This window comes from Epinephelus lanceolatus, chromosome 14 (genome assembly GCF_041903045.1).
Source record: "Epinephelus lanceolatus isolate andai-2023 chromosome 14, ASM4190304v1, whole genome shotgun sequence".
Taxonomy (NCBI): Eukaryota; Metazoa; Chordata; class Actinopteri; order Perciformes; family Serranidae; genus Epinephelus; species Epinephelus lanceolatus.
In genome coordinates, this window is record NC_135747.1 from 23,342,451 (window position 1) to 23,369,574 (window position 27,124).

Below are 27,124 nucleotides of genomic sequence, written 5' to 3' on the forward strand. Positions count from 1 at the left end.
GTCGTACTGGTGGGAAAATCAATGGAGATTATGATGTTCAATAATTAAAATAATTATCTGCCATTTGTATTTAAAGAAACTAAATAACTGTTGGACGACATCAAACGATTATAAAGTCAAGAAGTCAAGCCATCATTTCGACCTACTTCATCATTTAATACCTTATCATTTAGAGTAATTGACAGATTATCTCGTAATTTTGATTTAGTAAGGGACTGTACTTAACTTATCAGAGGAGGGGGTGGCTGACATATGACTTATTTTTTTTCTTTTCTTTTTTAGTCCCCAAGGCTATAAATATTTTTCCTTGAGCCTCACTGTTTGTCTGGAGGAAACGCATGACCCTCCCTCCACTAAACAAGAGTGACAATATAATTGGCACAACAGACATTATTCAGTTTTAAAAGATTAAGCTTTGATGTTTGAAAGTCAAAAGTTGAAAACAAAATCCTGGAGTTGAAAAATGTGTTTTCACTATTGTCGTGCATGCAGGGCTGCAGAATTTAATGTTTTACACAGGATCTGGTTAGTGCAAACAGTTTATTTTTGGCAACATTTTGAACGTGATATGTAGAATTAGGCAGAATTTATACTTCATATGAGTAGAGAGAAGTCTGCTAATTTATACAATGTAAAATGTCATAGGCCTGTGCTAATAATGTTAGCATCTTATATTTGTTTGGAAAACATGTTAAATATAAGACAGTTCTTTTGTCAGTGAACCTTGTGAGTTGCAATAGAGCCACATTTGTGACGTTTCCTTTGTTAAACGTTGCTGTTGTCCCTGGCTAGAGAGAAGTCTGCTAATTTACACAATGTAAAATGTCATAGGCTTGTGCTAGTAACATTAACATGTTGTATTTGTGGGGAAAATATGTCCAGAAAAAAATAAACACTTTGTCTGTGAATGCTGCGAGTTATAGCGAGGCCGATTTGTGTACCTCCGCTGCAGACTAGTGTTTTGGAGGTGTAACTGCAGAGTGACAGACACCACTGCACAAGTATAAATGCTCACAACCGTGTCAGCCACTTGCGTAAGCTACAGCGTAGGGTCTGCAGCACAAGTATAAATCCCCCTTTAGCTGATTTTTAAGAGGAAAGCCTACATTGTGCATGATATGCTGAAGGATCATTGGAATTTGAAATTCCTGTCATCTAAAGTAGTATTTCCCTTCTATAATATGTAGTTAAAGATGAAAATAAAGGAATCATTAAATAATTATCAAAGTTTTCCATTTGTAGAGCCCAAAGCTCCCCAAATATAAATCATATACTCACCTCATGGATATTAATACAGTGATCTACAGTACATAGAATAATATAACACCACAGCTTAACCTGACAACATGTTTTGTAAATTTATTGCACACAGTTTTGTTGATACAGACTCCTTTGGTAGAAAAAAATTATTGAATAAATAGGTACTATAGTATAAAAAGTATAAATATACAAAAAGGCAAAGAGCTCCAACTTAGGCTGTGCATGGTGTTAAGATGGTGAAGGTGGATATGGTTTTCTGAACTTGCTCTGCATCCAGACCCGATGCATTGCAACTTTCTTTCCTCTGTTCACTTGAAGTCGTCTGTCCTCGAGATTCTGAATTTCTTGCAGTCCAGCGTTGGAAAATAAATCATGAACCTCATCTGTAAAAATATACATAATAACACTCAGTAACCAGGGCTGTACACTAGAGATCGAGTCCCCCAAGAACAGACTAAAATGAGGTCTTAAATTGTTTTGATGAATTGGATTTTAAAAAACATAATTTGATTTATTTAGTTAACTGTTAAGATATATTTGTTAGTCAATTTTATTTCCCAACATGGACATCTACATATTGTTTTAAAGGAGCTCTATACAATATTCAGAGTGTATATATGATTCAGAGGTTGTCTGCACACGGCCCTCATCACTGAAGTGACTGAGACGGTGGCTAGTAGCTAACAGTGCTAACAGCACAAACAGTGCTAACAACAGCAACGGTGCTGACAGAACTAAATGTGTTAACCAGTCCCTGCACCTATCTCTGCTGTCCCAACATCAGCGATAACCGCAGTATGGGCACAGTGCAGAGTGGGGGCAATAAGCTGGACACACAGGACTCACATGCACTGACATGCACATGCGCCTGGACCATAGATGTATACTAACTACATATTGGACTCCTAGATGGAACTACTCAGACCAATGGAATTGCTCGTCTGGTGCATGAGCCAAACAAATTTCTAACAAGTTTCTGGAATCGAACCTGCAGCCACTGCAGCAAGGACACAGCCTCTGGACATGGGGCGCACACTCCAACAGATGAGCCAGTGGGCACCCCATCATAATTAACCTTGTCTGCAGTTCAAGGTATCCTGTCAACAGTTATTCAGATGTTTCTTTCCTAATGGTGGTCTATGGGGAAAATGCTATTTGGGCCACAGGGCATTTTTTTCCGCTGCAATACCAAGAGTGGCCACTGGAAAAATTTGCTGGGGGGGCGTGGGCCAACCCGGCAACCACAACAAAGAACAGAGAAGCTCGGATCACACAGCGGGAGTTCTTTGTTCAGGATACCATCCACTATATCTTTACAGAGCAAATAGTTGTTTGCTGCTTTATTAATGCTCAGAATATCACTTAGAGCTCCTTTAAAGCCTTTTGCTCACTGCCAGGAGTTAAATTCTAGTTGGAAAAACAATTATTTATTTACTGGCCTGAAAATAATCAAGCTTAAACTGTGTCAACCTATTCCAGGACCCCCCAAAAACCTGGCCATGTGGTACGTAAACTCCCCCAAGGTTCCTAAAACCTCCAAATGCTCAGAAAAAATACCAAGGACATAACCCCAGTGTCCTCAGTGATAGCTCTGGTCTTATTCACTGCATGTAGAAGAACATTCAGATCTCGCGGTACAGAAATACCTTTAGTAAAAAAGTACACGCAGGTTCCATCTCCACGTGTGTAGAAATTCTCTGATAAGCACCGTCCTGATTGTAAGACATTAATAGAGTAGATTAAATGTATAAAATTGTTAAAAAAACACCCATCAAAAACAGAATCGTGTACAGAATATAAAACAAATTACGTGAAGTAAATAAAAGTGGCTGTGTTCAGGTGTGTGTCACTATTTGGAGGCTCACCCCTCTTAAACCTGAGCTGTGAGAAGTCATATCTCCCATAATCACGGAAGAGAAATATCCCTCCATGTTTCAGGTATGTAGATAGTCGGTTCACAACTCCTTGCATTCTGTCAAAGAAATGTCAATTAATGGAACGATAATGTTGTACGACAGGATTGTATGTAGATATATTCATTTACAGACAGCTAAATGAGTGAAAACTTACAAACGAAAATGTCTTACTGTACATGGATAGTGCTGTGGTGCCAATATAAGGTAATACTAGAGCCTTAAAATTACAATATGCATACTGCCATCCCTTTAATGTCTAGCAAATCCCCGCACAGATAATATGTTGTACTCACTGACATAATACAGTTAGATTTATACTGTAGTCTGTAATGAAATTCAGACAAAGCCCAGGGACAGTGAAGGTGGGTTGGGGGTTGTGAAGGGGTCCACAGAGGAGCCTGGCAGGTGAGAAATGATATCAGGTTCTCCTTTGTCTTTTGATCTTAACCTACCGCTCCGGATGAATGGAGGAGAGCACAAAGACCGCCAGGATAACATCCAGGCTCTGTGGAGGGAAGGGAAAGGAGGCCATCTCCTCACAGATGTCATGGACAAAGGCGTGACACACAGAGTCATCGTATCCTGGGTGGTCCTATATGAGGAAAATAAAGTAGGCTAGATCCCAAACTGTTTTATAGTCACACAAAGTCTCCAGGTGGTAGCTCAGATACAAATTTTAGCAACTGGGTTTATATTGCAACCACAGTATGTATTATGTTACAAATTTCACACCTAAGAAATGTATGTATAGTGTACTTTTGCACTTATTTTAAGTCAGGTTAAAATGCAAATGTACTTAATCTCAATGAATGCTGCTATAAATAATCCAATAGATGTGCTATATTGTAGAGGTGTGTCCTGGAGTCACATGACAACTACACAAAATCAAAAAACATTTGCAGCTCAACTTGGACTTGAACACCAGTGACTTATGACTTTACTTGGACTTGAGCCTTTCGATTTGAAAATACTTGATGCCTTACCAGGTGCCCAAATATTTGAAAGTATGCTATTTAAAACATGTGTCACAAATCAATTAAATTTGCCTCATTTCCGGAATTAACTAATGTTAATGGTTTAACATTAACGCATTTGCGTTAATCTTTCCCAGCAAGTCGACACTTAATTCCCCAGATCTACTTTGTTTGATCCAGTCTAACAGCATCAAATCAAGTTGCAGGAGATAATCATGAAGCGCTAACGTTACATTACTGAGTGCCAGTTCGAAAAAATTATACCAGATATAATTTTGTTCACAAATAAATCTACGTGGTGGTCCACAAAAATCGAAATGTAGTGTGCAAATCAAGCAGGTAGAAAATTATAGACAGAGACACAACAACGTCCAACAAACTTGTTTTAACAAATAAATACAAATTTTTAAAAGCATTCATGACTTTTGTAAAGTTAAGATATCATTACTTAAAAAGGCTTTACATTTGGTGAAGAATGCATTTTGATTTGTGCAGGACTCAAAACCCAAAGCTTAGGACCTGAGACTGGACTCTGGACTTGACACTTACTTTTGACTATGCTGTAAAGCCCTCTGAGGCAAATTTAAATCTTTAACTGTGTCACATGTACTTCTAGATGTTCCTGTTTTACCTGATTAATGGTTTTACATATTTACTGTTTTTATTCATTATTGATGCTTTTATTTATTTTCTTTTACGTTTTTACTTGTGGCTTTTATTGTTTTTACTTCTTGTTGCCACTTTTATGTAAGCTTCTCTCTGGCTTTTCTGTGTCTAAGTGCTTTCATTTTTTCTATTATTGTACTCGGCTACATTTTAAATGAGGTCTCTACCTCAATGTATTTCCGAGTTAAAATAAAGGAAATTATAATAAAATTGTGATCTGTGATACTGGGCTTTATAAATAAAATTGAATTAAATTGAAAAACAATGACTTGGTCCCTTATATTATATAGACAAGAGTGACAGAAAATAAAAGTTGTCTGGTATAGATAATACAATCTCAATCATGCAAGAAAAATTTATGTTACAAATCTTTTTTTTTTTTTCATTAAATATTACAAGGAACAATAAACTGAGTGAGTCAAATGATGAATAAATCTCTTTCAATATCAAAGCAAGCTACAGGATGTGAAAATAAATATATTCCATTATTTCAGAATATAAACATATTAAAACAGATGATGAGTTTAAATCAAATGAGTTATTTGCTGAGCCAAAAGTAAAAAAAAAAAAAAAAAAAATCACTTTAAATGCTAAATGGACTTGCACTTGTACAGTGCCTTTCTAGTTTTCCAACCACTCAAAGTGCTTTTACAACCTTTTCAAATCCTGTTCAAAAATGTCATGTACAAATGACCAGACTCTCTTTGCTGCTTCTTCACATATTAATACTAATTGGTTGATTCAGATTCAGCTGTAGCTACTAGGCAGAGCTTTGAGTTATTCTGCAGTATGCACATTGTGTGAGGGAACAATGGTCTGAACTATAAAATCTAATATGAATGGATATGCTGGAAAGCTCAAGGATTGACATTAACAGCAGCTTTACAATGAATGAATTAAACGCATTACTTCATCAAAAGTTAATGTATTCTGTCTAAATATTTTAGCACTTGATGACATGGGGGGCTTAATCATGATCTGATATGACTGCAAGCACCCTGAACATATTGTCCGTATGACCACAGTAAGTACTATAACTACATCACTGCTGGTTTAACATTATACAGCTTTGGCTGTTTGGCTGCTGGATATCAGTTACTGTTGCTTTGAAGAAACGTATTAACTTTTATACAGCATATAGCCTACTATACTGAGCAATATTAGAAATGTTTACCTTGACCAGCTGAATGGCACATGTGGAGAAGTCACAGCAGTATAAAAATGCATCTGTTCCTCTGTGAAGCAGAAAAGCCAATATATCAACCCTTGACTCAGTATCATGAAGATCTCATAAGGATTACACCTATCAGCCAAAACATCAAAACCACTGACAGGTGACATGAACAACACTGATCATCTTGTTCCAATGCATTGTTCTATTGGGAAATCTTTGGTTCTGACATCCATGTGGATGCCACCTGACACGCTCTACCCACCTTAACACCAGTGCAGACCATGTACCTCCCTTATGCCAGCAGCACTCCCAAGTAGCATTGGCCCCCCAGCAGGATAACGCACCATGTCACATCACATGAACTGCCCAGGAGTGGCCCGAGGAACATGACAGAGACCTCAAGGCATTGACCTGGCCCCCATATACCCCAAATTCCAGTCTGATCAAACATCTGTGGGACATGCCGGCATCCCACCTCCCACTCAGATCATTCCTGAGCAGTTTTTGTGATGTAAAAAATGTGTACAAAAGGTACAGGACAGCACTCCAATTATAGTGTTTATTGCCACACAAACGTTTCGGGTGAAACCCTTGCTCAGCGTGCACAAGCAACAAAGTGAATGGATCACACACAGGTGTCACTTATCAATAATCAGGCTGACACATTTTTACACATACACATTTTTTACATTTTACATTTTTCATTGAGGATTCAGATACTTCTGAGGGTTGAGCGTGTTTGTTTGGACTTCTGACAGTTTTTGTGATGTGGCATGGTCACTGTCCTGCTGGGGGGCACTGCCATCAACAAGTGCCATTGCCATTGCCATAAGGGGGTTTACTTGGTCTGCAACGGTGTTCCGGTGGGTGTAGCGCATCAGGTAGCATTTACATTAAATGCCAGGACCCAAGGTTTTGCAACGGAATATTGCACAGTAACAAGATGATCAATGTTATTCGCTTCACCCACCAGTGGTTTTAATGTTTTAGCTGATTGGTGTATGCACTGAAGCCAACATTTTACATTTACTTATTGTGGAAAATAACTCCCACGCACTGTCGTCTACATTCAAATTTATCGGGAACAACGCTTCGGTGCAGAGACTGATTAACAAACGGATGAAGGTCTCTGTACCGAAACACTGTTCCCAATAAATTTCTTATGATTTTAAGAGTAGAAGACAGTGGGCAGGAGTTTTTTGTTCTACTATAAAGTGCTGCAGGGATGATGTTTATTTGTCGGCTAACCTGGAAGTTAGCATTGCTCTGGAAAGAGGCGTGAAAGAAGCCATCTACGTCAAATTGGAACGATCATGATTGAACAGAGGAGGTGGCTTCCAACACCACTTATCACCCACCTACAATGTAGTCTTGGGATCCCTCCCCAAACACCTGGGCCCATCTAACCCTAACAAAGCACACGATGGTCGGGTGGGTCGACAACTCACATGTGACCTACACAACTCTGTAGGGTTCAAACCCAAACAGAGTTTAAAGCCTGCGACGCTGTACCAGTCGGTTAGAACTGAAAAAGCTTCTTAGATGAGAGGTGAAACATCTTCAAGAAACTCAAGCAAGTCCAGTTGCCTACAATATAGCACTTAAGACTACCATGACCCAGATGACTGAGAATCTTCACCAACCAATTTCTCTGGTTCCCTCGTCAAAATGCCAATGGGATTTTTTCTTTGGATTACTGCAGATAATAAGCTCTGTGGCAAACAAAGGTTTAAGATACTTACACATGTTGCTCAGCAAGATAATCTGTACATACAAATGAAGACCACTTTTATGATTTCTAAAGCCTATATGCTATCACCAAAAGTAAAAATATAATGGCAGGCTATAACCAAACTAAACAACGAGCACGTGACTTCAGTGTCACCACCAGGACAAGGCTATAAAGTCGTGTTCGGCGTCATGATGCCCTGTAGTCTCATTAAGCCACATGTTGGCACCCGCCTTTTATAATAGACATTAAAGCTTCAAAATTTACGAGTGAGGTATTTACAGACGTATTTTAATTTGTACAACAAAATGGGAAAGTCTCTTGAGCGTGTGTTAACTGCAGACCTTCTTTCAGGCATCTAATGAAAAACCCATTCAAAAAACCCACTGACTTCAAAACGGGGGAAGCGTGAGTGCTAAAATGCTAACTCATTTCCAGGTTTTAGGACTCATTCCTGCAGGACTCTATAGTTGACTCATGGTCTTCTCCTATGCACTGGTCAACCTAAAAGTTTTGCGTTTTGACCTTTATTTATTGCCTATTGCCTGCCTCCCTTAAAAAAAAACAAATGGACAGGATATTGCAGAAACAGGAAATGAAAAGTGTTAACATGCCACATTTCACAACATTAAATGAGTCTTCATTCTAAAAAAGGGAGAACGTGAAAACCTGGCATACAAACTCTCACTGTGTGCTACACTTGTGCACTTCTCTGCACCACTGCTGGTGGGTTGATCCGCACCTCTGGCTTCAACTACAGCCTGCGGTGCCTTCCAATACCAGCAAAATGCCTCCTCTTTTCTTTCCACACTACTGTCTTTACCCAGTCCTTGATTTTAGTGCTGATATCTCGCCAGCTATGCCATTAAGCCATTTCAAAGCCACTCTGCAGGAATCCTTGTCTAAAGAAGCACAAGAGGGCCTTTTCACAGAAGACATTTTGACATGTAGGGACACAGTAGGGAAATTAAATGTGTAAGAAGGGTCAGGGTCCTGTTACTGAGCACGCTGCTGACTCACTTTCACACTGTCATGGCTTACTGGGACACTTGATTGGACAGTGCCTATGTAAAGCCTGTGCTTATCCTGCTATGACGAGTCAAAATGTCTGCCCATTAATGCCTCACAAATTTTTAATACGTTCCCACATCTGTTACAACTTGTATTTCAAATGTAGTATTGCAACTGTTTCAATTGACCCTTCAAAACTGCACATGTGCAGAGTGTTGAATGAACGAATATTTTAACAGTACAAGCAATATGTGCACATTTCATGCAATGGTATAAATCTTGCTCCAACTGAGATAATATGTTACAACATATTATTCATGATGAGACACAGTTTTGTGCTGATTGAGGATATGTAACCAGACAATGTCATGGTCTATGAACAATAAATGGTTAATAAAACAGTATTTTACAGGACATTACTGTGTGTATTTGAAATGTTTTGCTTCTGTAAACATATGAAGGACTGAAAATCTACACATGATCTACATTGATAACACTGAAATGGTCAAACTTTAATGGATTAAATGGAAATATCTGAAATATTTACTCACTTTAAGGAATCAACAATGGGAAATACACTGTTACCGACCCCACATCCAACCTGTGAAAAGAAAATATATTTTGTCGATATTTGTTATCATTTGTAAGTGCTGTTATCTAACACCAAATTAGAATAGCAACTTACAGCCTACTACTTTTTATATCACTATTGTATAATGATCCACAAGCAGTAATCTTTATCAATACATTCAGAACAGAAAATCAATACATGTGACTTTTGAAAACCTCCAAGATCCTGAAAGATGCATGCCGGCCAGGGAAAGTAGTCGTCTGTGTGGCAGCACAGGACTCCTGGTGGTTGGAGATGTCTGTATTTCTGTGATGGTGTGTGGTGCCATTGTGTTGCTGGTGTCTGTTGTCTGTTTCTGTATTGGATCCAGTAGGCTGTAGGTATGACGCCTGCTCAACACCCAGACACCTGTTTGTGGCTTGACTTTTTGCACCAGAAGGAAGCAGCTCTGGAAACTCTAAAAACAGCCACTTGCGGTCTTTAAAGAATTTATCCTGATGCATCTCGTAAAACTTGTCCCAGTATTGGTGAGCCTCTGTGTCAAATTTACCTGCGTGGAGGAGATTTACAAGTATATTTTTTATTTGCAGTATAAAACAAACGTAACTGACTTGGGAAAATATTATTGCAGAAATACAGTCTTGCCTCGTTCCTCTTTGGGAATTTGTATACAGGAATTTTCTTCTGCCTTCTGCCGTGCATTTTCTTTATCCTCCTCTGTCCAGTGCACATGATCCCTAAAGCATTACAAAAGCAACTGTTGGATATTTGTTCAACTACAATAACTCACAAACTGCAACAAATATAAAACTGTGACATATGTCCACGGTTGTGTTTTAGAGTCGATCAGAAAGGTCTTAACTCTAACCCTGAATTTCAGCTCAATGTCACAAGCACACAAGGTCAACTGCACTGTAATCCTACTATCTACATGAGAGGCATATACTAGTGTGTGACAAATTAAAGTCTTACTACAATACATCACTGACCACATGTTGTGCTTAAAGATGTCATCAGGACTGGTGAGAATCCGTGAACCCAGTGGAGCTGAAGGTCTTCCTCCTGTGCCCTTTAGCCTTGAGGGCCATCTGCTGACAGCTTTAGCCAGTTTGGCTGCAGAGAAGCGCCGCAGTGTATGCATTTACTCTGTAAAAATGCAGACAGAGTTCAGTACATGGGAAATGGAGCTGTTTAATGCAAACAAGATAATTGTTTTTACTCTTCTAGCAATATTTTTCTGCTGTATGTTGTCATCAACTTAATACATTTTCTTTATCTAGTTTTTTAGAAGGACAATTTGCAGTTTAATATAAATACATTCAAGCAAACATGAGACACATGAACATATATTAAATGCCATAAGACAAAGGTCCCTGTGTGCTCAGTTAGGAACTTAACAGTGAGCAGCATTTATTTTTTTTTTGAGAACAAATTTCATTTTGTATTTCACTGGCCTTTCTGCAGTGACCTAAGGAGTTCAATTCAATTTCAATTTTATTTATAAAGCCCAATATCACAAATCACAATTTGCCTCACAGGGCTTTACAGCATACGACATCCCTCTGTCCTTAAGACCCTCACAGCGGATAAGGAAAAACTCCCCAAAAAAACCCCCTTTAACGGGGAAAAAAAAAACGGTAGAAACCTCAGGAAGAGCAACTGAGGAGGGATCCCTCTTCCAGGACGGACAGACGTGCAATAGATGTCGTACAGAACAGATCAGCATAATAAATTAACAGTAATCCATATGACACAATGAGACAGAGAGAGAGAGAGAGAGAGAGAGAGAGAGAGAGATGCAGGTAATGACAGTAGCTTACAACAACATTAATGAAAGTAATAATATTATAGTTATAGTTCTGGCTACTGTGGTACAATATGTTGAAAGTATGTATTAGTATCAGACAGTATACTTGTGTGACAATAGTCATATGTGTATAATAACAGTAGAAGTATGACTAATGACTAATGATGGCAGCAGCAGCAGGAGGCATCTGGCAGGACCACGGCAGCAGCACAACCACACACGTCACACTGTCCAGGCACCGCTGCGGTATGAGTTATTCTGAGAGACAGTGGAGCACAAAGGCTCCGGAGAAGAAGCCGAGTTAGTGACATCCAGAATGGCCGAGTTAGCAAGATGCAGTAATAGGATGAGAGTGAGAGAGAGAGAGAGAGAGAGAGAGAGAGAGAGAGAGAGGGAGAGAGAGGGAGCCCGGTGTATTATAGGGGGTCCTCCGGCAGACTAGGCCTAAGTCAGCCTAACTAGGGGCTGGTACAGGGCAAGCCTGAGCCAGCCCTAACTATAAGCTTTATCAAAGAGGAAAGTCTTAAGTCTAGTCTTAAATGTGGAGACGGTGTCTGCCTCCCGGACCGTAACAGGAAGATGATTCCACAGGAGAGGAGCCTGATAGCTGAAGGCTCTGGCTCCTGATCTGCTTTTGGAGACTTTAGGGACCACGAGTAACCCTGCGTTCTCAGAGCGCAGTGTTCTGGTGGGATAATATGGCACTATGAGCTCTCTAAGATATGACGGAGCTTGACCATTTAGAGCTTTATAAGTTAACAGTAGGATTTTAAATTCAATTCTGGATTTTACAGGGAGCCAGTGCAGAGAAGCTAAAACAGGAGAAATATGATCTCGTTTCTTAGTTCCTGTTAGTACACGTGCTGCTGCATTCTGAATTAGCTGGAGAGTTTTTAAGGACTTACTAGAGCTACCTGATAATAGAGAGTTACAGTAATCCAGCCTTGAGGTAACAAAAGCGTGGACCAATTTTTCTGCATCTTTTCGGGTCAGGATAGGCCTAATTTTCGCAATATTACGCAGATGAAAAAATGCAGTCCGTGAGGTTTGCTTTAAATGAGAATTAAAAGACAAATCTTGATCAAATATTACTCCGAGGTTTCTTACGGTAGTGCTAGAGGCCAGAGCAATGCCATCTAGAGAAACTATGTCATCAGATAAAGAGTCTCTGAGTTGTTTGGGGCCAAGAACAATAACTTCAGTTTTGTCTGAATTTAACATCAGGAAATTGGTGCTCATCCAATTTTTTATGTCTTTAAGGCAGTTATGGAGTTTAGTTAATTGATTACTTTCTTCTGGCTTCATCGATAAATACAACTGTGTATCATCCGCATAACAATGGAAGTTTATAGAGTGATTTCTAATGATGTTACCTAAAGGAAGCATATATAGAGTAAATAGGATTGGTCCGAGCACAGAACCTTGCGGAACTCCAAAACAAACTTTGGTACGTAAGGATGATTCATTACGAACGTCAACAAATTGAAAACGATCAGATAAATAAGATTTAAACCAGCTTAGTGCTGAACCTTTTAGGCCAATTAAGTGATCCAGTCTCTGCAGTAGAATTTGATGGTCAATTGTGTCAAACGCCGCACTAAGATCTAATAAAACAAGAACAGAGACGAGTCCTTTGTCTGAAGCAATCAGAAGGTCATTTGTAATTTTAACTAGAGCTGTCTCAGTGCTATGATGCACTCTAAATCCTGACTGAAATTCCTCAAATAAATTATTATCATGGAGAAAATCACACAGCTGGTCTGCGACTACTTTCTCAAGGATCTTTGACATAAAGGGAAGATTAGATATTGGTCTATAGTTGGCTAACACCTCTGGATCCAGGGTGGGCTTTTTTAGGAGAGGTTTAATTACAGCTACCTTAAAAGACTGTGGTACATAGCCTGTTAATAGGGATATATTGATCATATCTAATATATGAGTGTTAACTAAAGGAAAGACCTCCTTAAGTAGCCTAGTTGGGATGGGGTCTAAGAGACACGTTGATGATTTAGATGAAGAAATCACTGCGGTCAATTCTTGAAGAGAAATTGGGGAGAAGCAATCTAAATATATATTAGATTCTACAGCTGTGTTTGAGGTTAGATAGGTAGGCCTACCATCCGAGGGCAGGAGGTCATGAATTTTGCCTCTAATAGTTAGAATTTTGTCATTAAAAAAGCTCATAAAATCATTACTGCTAAGGGCTAAAGGAATACAAGGCTCAATAGAGCTTTGACTCTCAGTCAGCCTGGCTACAGTGCTGAAAAGAAACCTGGGGTTGTTCTTGTTTTCTTCTATTAATGCTGAGTAATAGTTTGCTCTGGCATTGCGGAGGCCCCTCTTATAAGTTTTGAGACTGTCTGTCCAGATTAAACGAGATTCTTCCAGTTTGGTTAATCGCCAATTCCTTTCAAATTTTCGCGATATTTGTTTTAACCTACGGGTTTGAGAGTTATACCAAGGAACAAACTTTCTTTGCTTTGTTAACTTCTTTTTAAGAGGAGCTACAGAGTCGAGCGTTGTTCGCAGCGAGCCTACGGCGCTATCAACAAAATGATCAATTTGGGAGAGGTTAAAGTCGGCACGGGAAACCTCTGTTACTGAAGGTATTGGTATTGAATTTAACGACGAAGTAATCTTTTCCTTAAATTTTGTGACAGCACTATCTGATAAACATCTAGTATAGTAACTGTTGCTAAGTGGCGTGTAATCGAGTAAAAAGAAATCAAAAGTAATCAGATAATGATCTGATAGCAAGGGATTCTGTGGAAAGACTTTTATTTAAAAAGAATACAGTTTAGGAATCCTAATTTGTTTTGGTTATGCAAATTTAATATCGGTCTACTGAGGAGGCTTCATAACAAGGAGGTTGTTGTTTTAGCAAGATAAATATTAAGGTTGAGACAGAACATCCTGTATCCTCGACTGTTACTGTTATATGTTTGGATCTTTTGAAATGTTTTCATATAACCCCCTGACCTTCTAGTGTGTTCGTTATTGTAAATTAAGGCCATGCAGCCAAACTTTGTTTAAACCCACAGGACTTTATTTCAGATTCCGTAGGGATCCCAAAGTTCCTAAAGGTAGCAAATGGCAGGCATTTTTGTAAATGTGAATAATATGATGCACAATACAGCTAGGATATTTCTATTTGACCAAACAGAATAGACAAAAATAAATAAATAAATAAATGAAAAAAAAATTAATTAAATTAAAAACATGGAAGTCTTTGGTTTGAATATTTCAGTCAATGTAAGCATCAAGAGGTGGGCGGAAAAATTGATACAGCTTTGTATTGCGATATCATGTGTGCCAATATTGCATCGACACATGGACGCCAAATTTTATCTTTTATTATATGGATTATTAATATTACAAATAAAAATGAAACTTTTGGGAGCCTACTAGAATCATAAAATCACTTGTCTTTCAGTCCAGTGGAACATTTTGCTGCAATAAAAATAATTTAAAAGAGAAACTTTATTTTTTAAAACTTAATGATATATTATTATTATAGATTATATTGTATCTTGACTTAAGTATTGTGATAATATCATATTGTGGGACCTCAAAAGTTTGTAAAGTTTCTTTTCTAATTAAAAATAATAATTTATGAGAGCTGGAACAAACCAATACAGAATGCGTGATTACAATACTGTTAAACAGTGTGAAATAGGATCATTTTTCCAAACATAAGACTTAATTTTGGGTGGTTTGTGTATTATTCTTCATGGTCAACGTACCAACCTGGAGAAGAGGGCGCTAATGTTCTAAGATGGATGCCGTGTGCCGTTATTCCTTTCGTGGAAGAAGAATCTTGTAGAAGACTACAAATATGGAGCGGGAGAGAGCAGGCAGCTAACATGGCAACTTTTAACTACTGATATCCTTTCTGTGTTTTCATCCCAGGACAACTACCAGGTTCAGCTAACGTCAGGTCATAAATATCGATATAACCAGGTACGACTTTATAACAAAGTACTTGAACGAGACGTCGAGGTGCTGTAGTTCACCGGTGCTAACTTTAGTTAGCGTTAGCTTTCAACTTATCGTGTTAGCTAGCGAACGTTAAAACCACGGAGGAGGTTAAGTGGTCTCGAGAAGATGGAGCTTAATGAGGGGCTCTAACGTCATCACTACCTCGGACTGGGAAATCACATCGTCCTTACCTGGCTCTGCCTGTGCTCTCGGGGGTCAGCTCAGGTTGTTGCCTCCTGTCATGCTACCAGACAGTCCTGTTGTAGGAACAAGTGCCACCTGCTGATGGCGCCGTCCCGGAGAAAAAGAGCCGCAAACGCCACTGAGCTGCTGGACCGGAGGAGTAGAGGTATCAGGGATGCTGGGACTTTGGTCAGGCACAATATGAAGGTCCTTAGAGGTATCCTCCTGCAGGTAATGGAATAAATGGTGCTGTTAGATACTCACTGGAGCAATGAATGCTTTAGTTACTAATATACTCTGTATTATTGTGACATTGCAGGACAACAGGGGTTTCATTAAAGCATGGAGCAAGACCTCAAAATCCACAATAACTTATGAGAATGGTAAAATATACTTTGAAAATTACCAGAACTGCTACAGCTGGTGAGTAAGACTAATTTACATTACATGTTTTCAGTCTTCAACACACAGATAATACAAAATAACACATTTGAGTTACAGATAAATAGCAGAAAAGTCACATAATTCATAAGTCAATTATTATATCTCTGAAGAAATCAAAATCTGAGAATTACAGGAAAGATATGAGGAATGAATAATTCCACACCATGATTTAATCTGAACCTTGTAACTCATGAAAGTCATGAAAGACTGCCTTCCTTTATGAATTTGGTGGCAGGCTTTGTCACTCTAAATACATAGCTTGCCAGATAAAATTTTCCCTAGTTTATTGGGGTCATCTACAAAATTAAAATGATTGCTCCCTGTTTGGTTAGAGCAACATGAAAACATGCATGTACAGTGGTGGAAAAAAGTTTTCGGACACCCTTAAAATTTTACACAATCTCAAATATTATCATGAAATATTTGTGGAAAAAACTTTTTTGTGTTTCAAAAGGTGTGGCTGCATTAGACAGATACAAACAAATACAAATTATATTGTTTTGTTTATTGTTTACAAGAAAAACTAACAAAACTAAATTCTTGACAGTTTCAATATGTCAGTTCTCAACAATGTCGGTATCAAAGTCAACAAATAACAGAGAATGTGTTCAAAACTGAACAAAAAATAAATAAACCATCACATCATCAAATTAATATTTAGTAGTCCTGCCATTGGCACATAGTAGAGCTCTAATCCTGGCTGGCATGTTCCCCACGAGCCTTTCACACTGTTGAGGGGTAATCTTGTCCCATTCTTCTTGAATTACTGCTTTTAATTCTTCTAAATTCTTTGGTTTATGCTTTGAAACAGACCTTTTGATCATCCACCACAGATTTTCAATGGGGCTCATGTCCGGGGATTGAGCTGGCCACTCTAAGACCTGGATACTGTGCTCCTGCAGCCAAGTTCTACTGGCCTTGGATGTGTGGCAAGGGCCATTATCTTGTTGAAACATCCAGTTTTTACCTCGACGGAACAGTGCACGCGCAGAAGGGAGCATGTGGGTTTCGAGAATGGTACAATACTTGGTAGAGTTCAATGTGCCATCACAGACAGTGAGATGACCAACACCAGCAGCACTCATGCATCCCCAAACCATGATACTGCCTCCACCATGCTTGACAGTAGGTACTGTACATGCTGGAGATAATGCTTTGCCTGGCCTTCTGCGTATCCTCACATTAGTAGGAGGAAGATAAAGCTGGAAACTGGACTCATCTGACCACAAAATCTTCTTCCAATTCCTGGCTGTCCAGTTCTTGTGTGCCTGGGCCCAACGACACCGGGCTAACCTCTGTCTCTCATTGATCAGGGGCTTCTTGATAGCCTTGTAGGACTTTAAGCCATGATCTAAAAGTCGGCCACGTACAGTGCGGGTGGAACACTGGACACCAGTTTGGTTTGACCACTGCTGCTGAAGCTCTTGTGATGTCATTCGGCGGTTTTGCCTGCACATGCGGATCAGGATGCGGTCATTTCTTGCTGAAGAAACCCTTGGACGCCAGATCTTGGTTTGTCTTCCAAGCTGTTGGTTCGTCTGTATTTCTGCAGAGTGTATCCAACTGCTGAAGGACTGCATCTGCACTTCCTGGCTATCTGGCGGCAACTGTACCCTTCCTGGCTGAGAATCTTTATCTTCAGGCATGTTTCCTGCATTAGGTTCCTTGTTTTAGCCATTTTTGTGTCTGAAGAACTTTCAAATGTGCTGGCTTTATGTAGACACGAAGCTTAGCAACAAAAATTGTGTCTTTTAATAAAAAGAACGACCTTCATCACTGGTACCAAAATGACCCAATACTCAAAATTTCTTATGTATTTTTATGGAACCAATCAATTTTAAGTTTTTAATGGCTGTCTTAGGATTTATTTAGTATTTTGGCTGTGACTGTACTAAAAGAAATTGCACTTGAAGACCTAAGAGTGATTTTTAATGCAATATTTCACAAATGCATGGGGTGTCCGAAAACTTTTTTCCACCACTGTATATCATCAGGATGTTTATGTACATGGCATTCAGGTGTAAAAATGAAAGGGACACTGACAGCAGAATAAAGGGTTTAAACTCTTGACACAGTGATTAAATCTTCTGTTTTCAGTGTTCATTCAGAGCCTCAAGTACTGTACAAACTGCCCAAGAGGTCTAAATTGGAGAAATTCGAAGATGCCTTGCTGTGTCAGAGCCCACTTGTGAGTGATATTAAACAAACACTTTTTTGGATTAACACTGAATTTTCAATGATCAGATTTTAACAACCCAGATTCAGATTGTTGTGACTTTTGTCTCGTTGACAGGACAAAACGTTAGCCTCCCCCTCTGATCATAAACCCAGCCTCTTGGCTTTGACAGCCAATAACTGGCTGTATCGCCTTTCAGCTGAAACGGGAGAAGAGCTGCAGAGAGTTTACCTCTCTCCAAACCATAAGTTCAGGTATGGTCAAAGCCCTGACTTCTCTGTTCTTAGAGTTAAGATTAATAATTGTATTTTTAGGTGTAGTTCATTTAAAACATTTTAACCTCATTCTGTGTTGTTTTTTTGGTAGGTATCTTGGCTGGGATGTTTCTCAACAGATGTTTTATGTTAAATCTATTCAAAACAAAGAAACATCTTTAGCACGACAGGTAAATTATTTTGTGTTTTTTTGCCATACTGAAGAGTGTCCACGCTCTTTCTTGAGCGTAATAGAATCTAGGATCTTTCTGTACATGTATTTTCAGCAGTTCATGAACTTTGACAGGTGCATTGCATACATCTAGGAAAGCTGATGTCAAATCTTGTAATGAGTCAGTTAAGGAATTCAGGTATCACTAGTCAAGGGCTGCAACAAAAATAAAGAGATCAAAGTGACATCTTTGAATTGCTAGTTTTGTCCCAAACCCCAAAACATTATATTTACAATAATCAGAAACTCATCAAAACCAGTAAATCCTCAAATTTGAGAAGCTGGAACATGCAAGAGTTTTGCACTTTTGCTAAACAGATGACAGAATTGAGTCCCATGAATTTCTTTGTTGATGTAATCTATCAACTAATCCATTTTTTTTCTAATTCAAAGGCAGGTATCACTCAGAATACGGTGTTGCATCTGGCTATCTTTAATGTCTTCCCTTTACAAATTGTGGGCATTTTGGAGATCAACAAAAAGGTATGCAGATTTCTCTGTATAGTAGTTCATTATTCTTTTTTCAAACGTGCCCACAGGAGTGAAATGTTAAAAAAAAATTAACTTTCATCCTTTCAGGTGTTTGGAAATGGCGTTACCGACGTTGTTCTGTCTCAAGGTGTCCTTGTGGTGTCGTACAGCAACAAGTCAGTGAAGCTGTACAGCTTTGAGCACATTGTCCAAAAGGTATGTCTGTATTTTTTTTATCCTGAAAGAGTTTCCTGCACACTGTTGAGCAGGCTGCATACATAAATACATAATACATATTTAATCAGATTTCTAAACATTGCATCAGGAATACATTTGTTGGAAACTGAATATTTGCAGGGCTGTACTGAATGTGTTTTTTTTTTTTACATTCAAAGCATTAAGTGAGGTTTTTGAAAGAAGCTTCAAATGTCTGTCATCATATTTTATGATGTCATCAGCCTTAAAAAATAAAATAAAAATTTAAAAATTCTGGTTCAAAATCCTCAATTTGAATTAAGTGATTCATTGACCATTCATTGAGTTATTTTTTTAATTAAATCAACTTTCAATAATGAAAAAATATAATTAATGGTGCTGTTAGATTGCTGCTGGACTGCCCTGTTAATACAGGTGCATGCTTCCCTTTGTTTGCGGCAATCAGAAGAGCAGATGGTTTTTTGACCATAGAGAAAATGTTGGGTTTTAAAGGTTAAACACCCACAAATATGCAGCCCTGTCCGCCTAGAAACATACAGTACATTTTGAGGGAAACGTAACAAAAGGAACAAAAGGAAAGGAAATGTTCCTAATTAATGTACCTGGCATGACCAAAAATAGTGATAGTAAACCTATTAGCAAAGCAATACTTCGCACATCTATTTCCCAGCAGGTGCATAGGAGAGGTATGAGTAGAACAAAACTTCTAGAAAAGACTTCTGCACACTGTCCAACTTGCAAAAATAATGATTTTAATGGTGCAGCGTTTCAGTGACTAGATCTTCATCAGTCTTCATCACTGTTTGCCTGATGAAGGTCACTGAAGTCACTGAAACGTTGCAGCATTACACCATCCAGCCATAGTGACTACAGCATCATATTTTTATTACATTTTTCATTAATATGTAACCAAAATCACAATGTTTCCCCTCATCCTAACCAAAGTATTTGTGTGGCCTAAACCTAGGACTGGAATCTGTATGCAAACCTGAATTTCTGGTATCTAAGTCCTGCCCCTTTCTGCCCGCCGTCCTCCCCAAACACAACCTTACAAAGCCTGCATGACACATGAATGTGGTGTTTTGTTACCTGAAAGAAACGTCTGTGAACATAATCCAGGCAGTGATTACTTTGCCACAACAGCATAATTAAGACAGCAGCTTTGTAACACACACTGTAATATCCAGAAGACAGGTTTGCAAATATGGAATGAAGCAGAATATTTTTTCGACAAACGCATATTGTGAATTTTGGAAATGACTACATCTTGCTTTTTACAATAAATTTTGACTTTTGGATTTCACGACATTCTGGAGTTATTGGAAATGTTTGGATCACTTGAGTCAGACACAATGCTACGCAGCCACCACTGGAATCTAATTCTACAAATACTATAATCCTAATTATAGTAGTGTAGCCTAATCGTTATCTGCAACTATGCAGACATACAGAGTTTCAACAGAATAGATAGGTATGTAAAAAAAAAAGCTGCGCAGCATTCGAATGTTGATCTAGAATTTGAATGCCAACGTTATGAATGAAGCTTCAAACTGTTCGGTGCAGCCCTAAATATTTGCATAGTCAATATTTTATTATCCTCCTGGCTCATCTTGCTGCTGTCTGTTTAAAGAATATTTTCTTTGTTTTCAGTACTTGACAGAGAAGTTAACGCTTGGAAACAAGAGTTCACTTCTTGGAGGCAGAACAGTGGGAGATGTTCCATTTGGTATTCCAGTAAATATCCAGATCACTGGTGAGTCAGATTATAAGTCTAGTGCTGTGGTTTCTTATTGTTAAAGATTTTAGTAGACCTACTTTGCTACCGTTAGCAGGAATGCTTTTCATGCAAAAGTAAACATTGTAGATTTTTTGGTTGTTGTCTTGTACAGATTGTCTCCCTGTGCTTTTCGAGGTGTCATGCGCTGATAACTGTGTCCAGATCGGAGGCTACCCATGGCACTACATCTACACACCACCACAAAAAAAACACAAAGGCTCTCATCATATCTGTTCACTCAAGGACAGCATGATGGTGAGTTTAAAGAATCCTCTTTAACCATACACGATAACATGACATTTCCATTACAGTTGTGTAATCTGAGTATAAAACGTAGCATAAGCTTGACTCTGATGGATAAATATCCCCAATCTTGCTCTGTGATAGACCACTAAATTGGGCAGGGCTTATTGAAAGTGTCAGGGGAAGAAGGGCCACAGCTGTTTGTGACAGTCCTTGTACTCTGCTGCCCGGCAGAGCAGGACAAAACCAAACCTGTAATCGCTATTCAAAAACCCATAAAGTGGTTCAGCTACTTTAGTGCAGCTGTTTTGTGCACGTGTAACATAAGCCTCTCTGTATTATTCCTGATTTAGTGCCTTTCATGACACTGCTCCTGTTTGTTTCTTACCAGAGACAACTGTCAGCAACGAAGGCTGCATAATATATTTTGTGGAAAAACATCAAATCACATTTAAGTTGCTGCACTTTCCAAAAACACAAGAATTATTATTATCACTATTATTGGTAGTATTATTTAGAAATGGTACAATACCTTTTAACTGATAAGCAGAAACCTGATTGTTAAACTGATCCTCCATCTGTATCAAACACCACCATCACACCCCTTTAAGCTCTAAATCGTCACCAGAAACAGTGTCTTACACAACCATAATTGAAGTCTGCAGTGTCTAAGCTGTAATCAAACAATAGAGTTTGGGTGGAGTAACACGTAAATAAGTCAAGTCTTGCCTTTCCCACAATGGTGCTTGCACAGGTTGTTGATGCTTTGCAGACAAATCTAGTTGCACATCTCAAAACAAACTTGTCAGTAGATTCAAAGATTTTTTTTCTTTAAAAACTGCAAGAGGAAGCAATCTCAGAGTTACATGTTCATAGTACCATGTGCATTTTTCAGTGCCATTAATAATGCATGATACTTGATCATTTTATGACAACAGGCAACAAATGGAATACAAAATATGAACTGCTGCTCTCTAGAGAGCGATGGGATCTTCTTTCACCCTGACGACTCAGGAAGAATCATTCATGTTGGACCAACCACCATAAAGTGAGTACCACAGTCAGTGTTGTCAAAAATATCAATTTATTGATAGATATTGATTCTGAATTTTGTGTAGTATTGATACACAAGTACCAGTTGTGCTTTCAAGCTTTCTCTTACTGTTAACGTTGAAGTCATTCTGCTGGTCTGTGCCCCCAACCAAGAAAAGAAAAGTCATTGTTGTCATGTTAAAGCCTTCTTATATTTATCTTTTATGATAAATTTTAACTTGAGTGCCCCCAATTTCAGTTTATCCCCATAGTATTGAAAATTGAATATTGATATTTTTCAAGGTGTTGCATCAAAGTTAGAAAACAGCATCATGACGACACCAACCACAGTCAGCCTTTACATACCTAAATGAAGACTGTGCAAGAAATCTTTGGTAAAATATCTGTGGTGTGTGGAGGCAGATGTATCAATGAATCATGAGGCGTTCCTATTGAATGAAGGATTAAAGCCTCATTAAGTGGTTGATCTAAGCCCCTGTTAATGAAAGCAACAACATCATGTTCTTTGATACATATACATTTTTTTCATTATCTTATTATGCTGGACTTTTCTTTCCTCCAAGTGTCCTAAAAATTCTTGGTGAACTGAACAGCAGTTTGCCATCAAAGGTAGTCGAGGACTTCTCTATGGCAACCCATCGAAACAACAGTGTAAGTGTCACATTTCACTCACTTCAGACTCAGTTTACCTTGATCATAAATCAGTCTCATGTAGAGTATGTGTCACATGTGCTCTATTACATTGGTGAATAAATCTTGGTGTGGTTAAAATGTAATGTTTCTGCTTTTCTTCCACTGCAGCCTACCTCACAAGTCACTGTCACCTCATCGGGCCGCACAGTGAAGAGACGATTTCATCAGCTGGATGATGACCCAGATCAAGAGGTACTAGAGTGATTACGCTTTTATTGTTCGAGTATCTCTGAAAAGAAAATACTTATTTTGCTGTTTTTATCAAAAGAAGGAGGATGTTCAAGCACACAGTAGATCCAAGTAAATTATATAGATAAATAGTATGCATCAGGGCTATTCAATTACGAATTCAAGTGGGCCACATTTTAAAACCTGGAAACGTCAAAGAGCCAGACATTTTCAGCAGCCTATTCAAAACCTTTCTTAGCTTTTGGTAATGACACATTTTATACAAATGCAAATGAATGTAGTAAATTAATAGCAAAAATCTATTATTGGTCCCAGGCACTTTACACAGTGCAGAAACAGAATAAAACACACACTATCTGTCTCTACCAGTATCTCCCTCCCTCTCCCCCTCCCCTCTGTCTCCCACACACACATACGCCTCACCTCATGAACTTATCCATCGAGGTCATGGAAAAGTGTTTAGGAAAAGACATAGGACAAATATTTTGATTATTAGACTGCAGACCACATGTTCTGAAAAGCTATAAAACTTTGTCAGTGGCATTGGTTGATTTGTGATGGATTCCTAAAACAGATAAAATATAATTAAGAACCTAACGAAAAGTTTGTGAAAAAAGGTATGTTTTTAGTTTTTTACTGTTGTAGCAGACCATAGTTCATGCGGAAGAGAATTCCAGAGAGTCGGATTATAATGACTAAAAGCACCACGAGCTGATATGAGATTTGATTTTAGGTACAATGAGTTAACCCTTATTTGATGATCTAAGGCAGGGATGTCAAACATACGGCCCGTGGGCCAGAACCGGCCAGCCAGAGAGTTCAATCCGGCCCACTGGATGACTAGGCTAAGTACAAGGTTTTAAGGGCCAGGTTAAAACGTGATTAGACCGGGCCTCTCCACCGTAGGTACAATATACTTCTCTAGATAAAAAGACACCCAAATACTTACAGATATTAAACATTGTGCAAAATATTATCAATCAGCAGCTTCAGCACAAAAAGAATCTGTAGAAAAATTCTGTCTTAAAACAATATAAAAGGAACTGTATCACCAAAAAATGTGTAATGACTGAGTGGTGGACTGAAACAGCACCTATTTTTTTGAAGACATCTCAGGTTCATGTGTTTTATGAAAGGATGAATATTTACAGAATGTACTGTATTTGTGCTTGTTTACATGAAAAGAAAGAGCTGTTGTTATTTACAGTACAGGTTATTTTTTGATGGTTTTATCGGTCCAGCCCACTTGAGATCAGCTGGGCTGTATGTGGCCCATGGACTTGAGTTTGACACCCCTGATCTGAAGGATCTCTCTGGTGTGTACTCTGTGGGAACATAGGTGGGAGGTGCTTAACCATTAAAATATTTAAAAACAATAAGAAGTATTTAATAAGAGTTATGTGGTCAGACCTTTTAGTTTTTGTTAAAATTCTGGCTGCTGCATTCTGAATAAGCTGGAGTTTATTTAACGTCTGCTTTTTCAGTCCAGCAAAAAGTGCATTACAGTAGTCCAGCCTACTGGAAATAAAAGCGTGAACCAGCTTTTCAGAGAGTAACTCAGAGTAACTTTTGATATATTTCTGAGGTGATAAAAAGGCAGTCTTAGAAATATTAGAGATGTCCTTCTGGGGGTTAAGATCAGCGTCTAAAATCACACCCAAGTTTTTGACATGCCCTCATAATTTTACAGACAGGGGAGTTAACAGAGGTTGAATTTCATTCCTCAAAGCTTTTGGTCCGACTAACAGAATCTCTGTTTTGTCATGAATAAGCTGTAAAAAATTCTTCACCATCCAACATCGTCTGATATCTGTGACATACTCTCTTTGAAGGCGAGGAAGCAAGTCCAGTCTCACAAATCATTTAACGTTAGCTGTCTGTATTTTAAGTTTTTTGTTACTGTCAATGAACCTCACGAAAAGACCAAAACCATCAATTAATTGATCCTGTTAACAAGTATGGGTCTTTTTATGATATTTGTTTAGTGTTAAACATTACAGAAGCTTGATAGAAGGTGAGAGAACACTTGAGATTAGAGGATATACAGAGGTATTTAGTAGTCCATTAGCCAATGTTTGTGTAAAGCTGTGACTTCTTACAAGTCCTCAGGCCACATTTTTACACATGAGAAGAAGTTTCAAGGGTCATCCTCCTGTTGAGTTTGACCAAGATCAGACCAGTGGTGACTGAAACACCACCTGAGATACAGACAACCACAGTTACAGCTGAATAACACAAGGTCAGAATTATGTTTCTTCATTAGACCGCTGAGGGACTGCTTGCAAATATGCATTTTATTCAAAGTACAGGAAGTTCAAGATGATAGCTCGATTTCAATATTGAATCAGTTCTTTAAAGAGACTGCTAATAAGAAGCAGGGTATGGGATTTATGTATGTATTTGGTGTAGGCGTCCCTGTATAAACAACTGAACACATCTTTACAACAACGGGCCTTTGATTTTCACAGACTTTCCGTATGGTGGAATACGAGGATGAGCTGGACCTTCTGGCTGTGGTGGTAACTAATGGTGAGGAGGGAGAAGGCAGAGCACGCATCCGACTGCACGACAACCAGAGCGGGCAGTTACTGCGGATGGTTGATCTGGTTGAACCATGGGACGAGGTGAGTGACCCAACACGACCTGACATGACCTGATGTGACTGTACCAATACTAAACTGAAGTGTGCGTGTGTGTGTATGTGTCATGAATTCATGTGTGCTCTTGTCTTTTGTTTCAGACTTATCGACATGAGTTGTTCTTTGACAAAGACACAATTGTTCACATTGAACAAAAGAATACCAACTTCTGCTGCCATGTTTACAAACTCACTGCTGACAGGAAATAAGTGGTGTTTATGTTTTAAGAGCATGTAAATATTTGTTTACAACTTGTGTTGCTATACAGCTGTTCTTTAACACTCATAATGATGTGTTTCACATCTGGATCACTGTCATTATTTCTTCTGGGTAAATCACATTTGATAATTATTGCTGGTTATTTAAATCATTGTAAGTAACACTGTTTTACTGATTAACATATTATCTTACATATTTTTTACACTATTTCTCTTAAATAAAAGTAGTATATTTTACGAAGTTAGTCTGTAATTTCTGCCTTCTGTGTTTCCATCTTGCCCAACTTGACCGTGAAAGCCCTTGCACACCTTCCGGTTCCTTGTAGACAGGTGTGTAGGAGAAAATGTCCACTGTCCTTTTACGCACAGTAAACTTTATCATAGAAATACATTTCGCTCCTTAGACCTTCATCAGTAAAGCAGCATGCTTTGTATTTATGAAGTAGAATTTATTGCAAGTAAAAGGACAGTGTGGAACTGATCTATTTTCCATCATGCCCATCCAAATATTAAGATACTCAAAAGTTGCTTCCATGTATTATATATGTGCATTATTGGGTATTTGCTTTCACAACCCACTGTGTTAGTGTGTTATTTTACTCCATAAATAAAGTGGTGCAACCAGGCTATTCGTTTGAAATTATAGGTTTTGCAGTGTGGTATGTTGAAGGCCCCACAAATAACTTATCAAATCAGCTTCTTCTTACTGTGACTTTTCCCCCTGAATTTAGAATTGGTTATTTACACTCACCGGCCACTTTATAAGGTACACCTGCATTTAGGCATGTAGACACAGTCAAGACAACATGCTGATGTTCAGACGGGCTGGTCTGAGTTTTTCATTAAACACCACAGCCTACCTGAGTATTGTTGCTGACCGTGTCCATCCCTTTATGACCACAGTGTACCCATCTTCTGATGGCTACTTCTAGCAGGATAACACGTCACAAAGCTCAAATCATCTCAAACTGGCTTCTTGAACATGACAATGAGTTCACTGTACTCCAATGGCCTCCACCTTCACCAGATCTCAATCCAATAGAGCACCTTTCTGGGATGTGGTGGAACGGGAGATTTGCATCATGGATGTGCAGCTGACAAATCTGCAGCAACTGTGTGATGCTATCATGTCAATATGGACCAAAATCTCTGAGGAATGTTTCCAGCACCTTGAGGAATCTATGACACCAAGAATTAAGGCAGGTCTGAAGGCAAAAGGGGTTCAACCTGGTACTGGTAAGGTGTACCTA

General features: G+C 38.6%; 2 protein-coding genes across 2 annotated transcripts; one reads left to right on the top strand and one right to left on the bottom strand.

The window, feature by feature from the left end:
- Positions 1–1,337: 1,337 nt before the first annotated feature.
- On the bottom strand, positions 1,338–15,416 carry mettl8 (methyltransferase 8, methylcytidine). The gene is made up of 10 exons (XM_033618086.2): positions 15,278–15,416; positions 10,291–10,447; positions 9,947–10,038; positions 9,517–9,851; positions 9,282–9,331; positions 5,991–6,051; positions 3,629–3,768; positions 3,126–3,232; positions 2,907–2,972; positions 1,338–1,643 (listed from the first exon to the last, which is right to left on the bottom strand). Exons 2-10 carry the CDS (start codon positions 10,440–10,442, stop codon positions 1,489–1,491), a joined length of 1,158 nt encoding a protein of 385 aa, XP_033473977.2. The 5' UTR covers positions 10,443–10,447; positions 15,278–15,416; the 3' UTR covers positions 1,338–1,488.
- dcaf17 (ddb1 and cul4 associated factor 17) lies at positions 14,931–26,111 on the top strand. Its single transcript, XM_033618085.2, has 14 exons — positions 14,931–15,500; positions 15,589–15,692; positions 17,811–17,901; positions 18,007–18,143; positions 18,256–18,334; positions 18,769–18,858; positions 18,955–19,062; positions 20,713–20,815; positions 20,952–21,094; positions 22,021–22,130; positions 22,699–22,786; positions 22,937–23,020; positions 25,486–25,641; positions 25,758–26,111. The coding sequence occupies exons 1-14, from the start codon at positions 15,372–15,374 to the stop codon at positions 25,863–25,865; spliced, it is 1,530 nt and encodes a 509-aa protein (XP_033473976.2). The 5' UTR covers positions 14,931–15,371; the 3' UTR covers positions 25,866–26,111.
- Positions 26,112–27,124: the final 1,013 nt, after the last annotated feature.

Excerpts from the sequence above, each read along its gene's own strand:
- mettl8 (XM_033618086.2), bottom strand. The coding sequence starts at position 10,442 with ATGCATACACTGCGGCGCTTCTCTGCAGCCAAACTGGCTAAAGCTGTC. Across the intron at positions 6,052-9,281 it reads CCCATTGTTGATTCCTTAAA|AGGAACAGATGCATTTTTAT; the intron begins GTGAGTAAATAT and ends TCTGCTTCACAG. Across the intron at positions 3,769-5,990 it reads GTGCCATTCAGCTGGTCAAG|GACCACCCAGGATACGATGA; the intron begins GTAAACATTTCT and ends TTCCTCATATAG.
- dcaf17 (XM_033618085.2), top strand. The coding sequence starts at position 15,372 with ATGGCGCCGTCCCGGAGAAAAAGAGCCGCAAACGCCACTGAGCTGCTG. Across the intron at positions 15,501-15,588 it reads TTAGAGGTATCCTCCTGCAG|GACAACAGGGGTTTCATTAA; the intron begins GTAATGGAATAA and ends GTGACATTGCAG. Across the intron at positions 22,787-22,936 it reads CAACCCATCGAAACAACAGT|CCTACCTCACAAGTCACTGT; the intron begins GTAAGTGTCACA and ends CTTCCACTGCAG.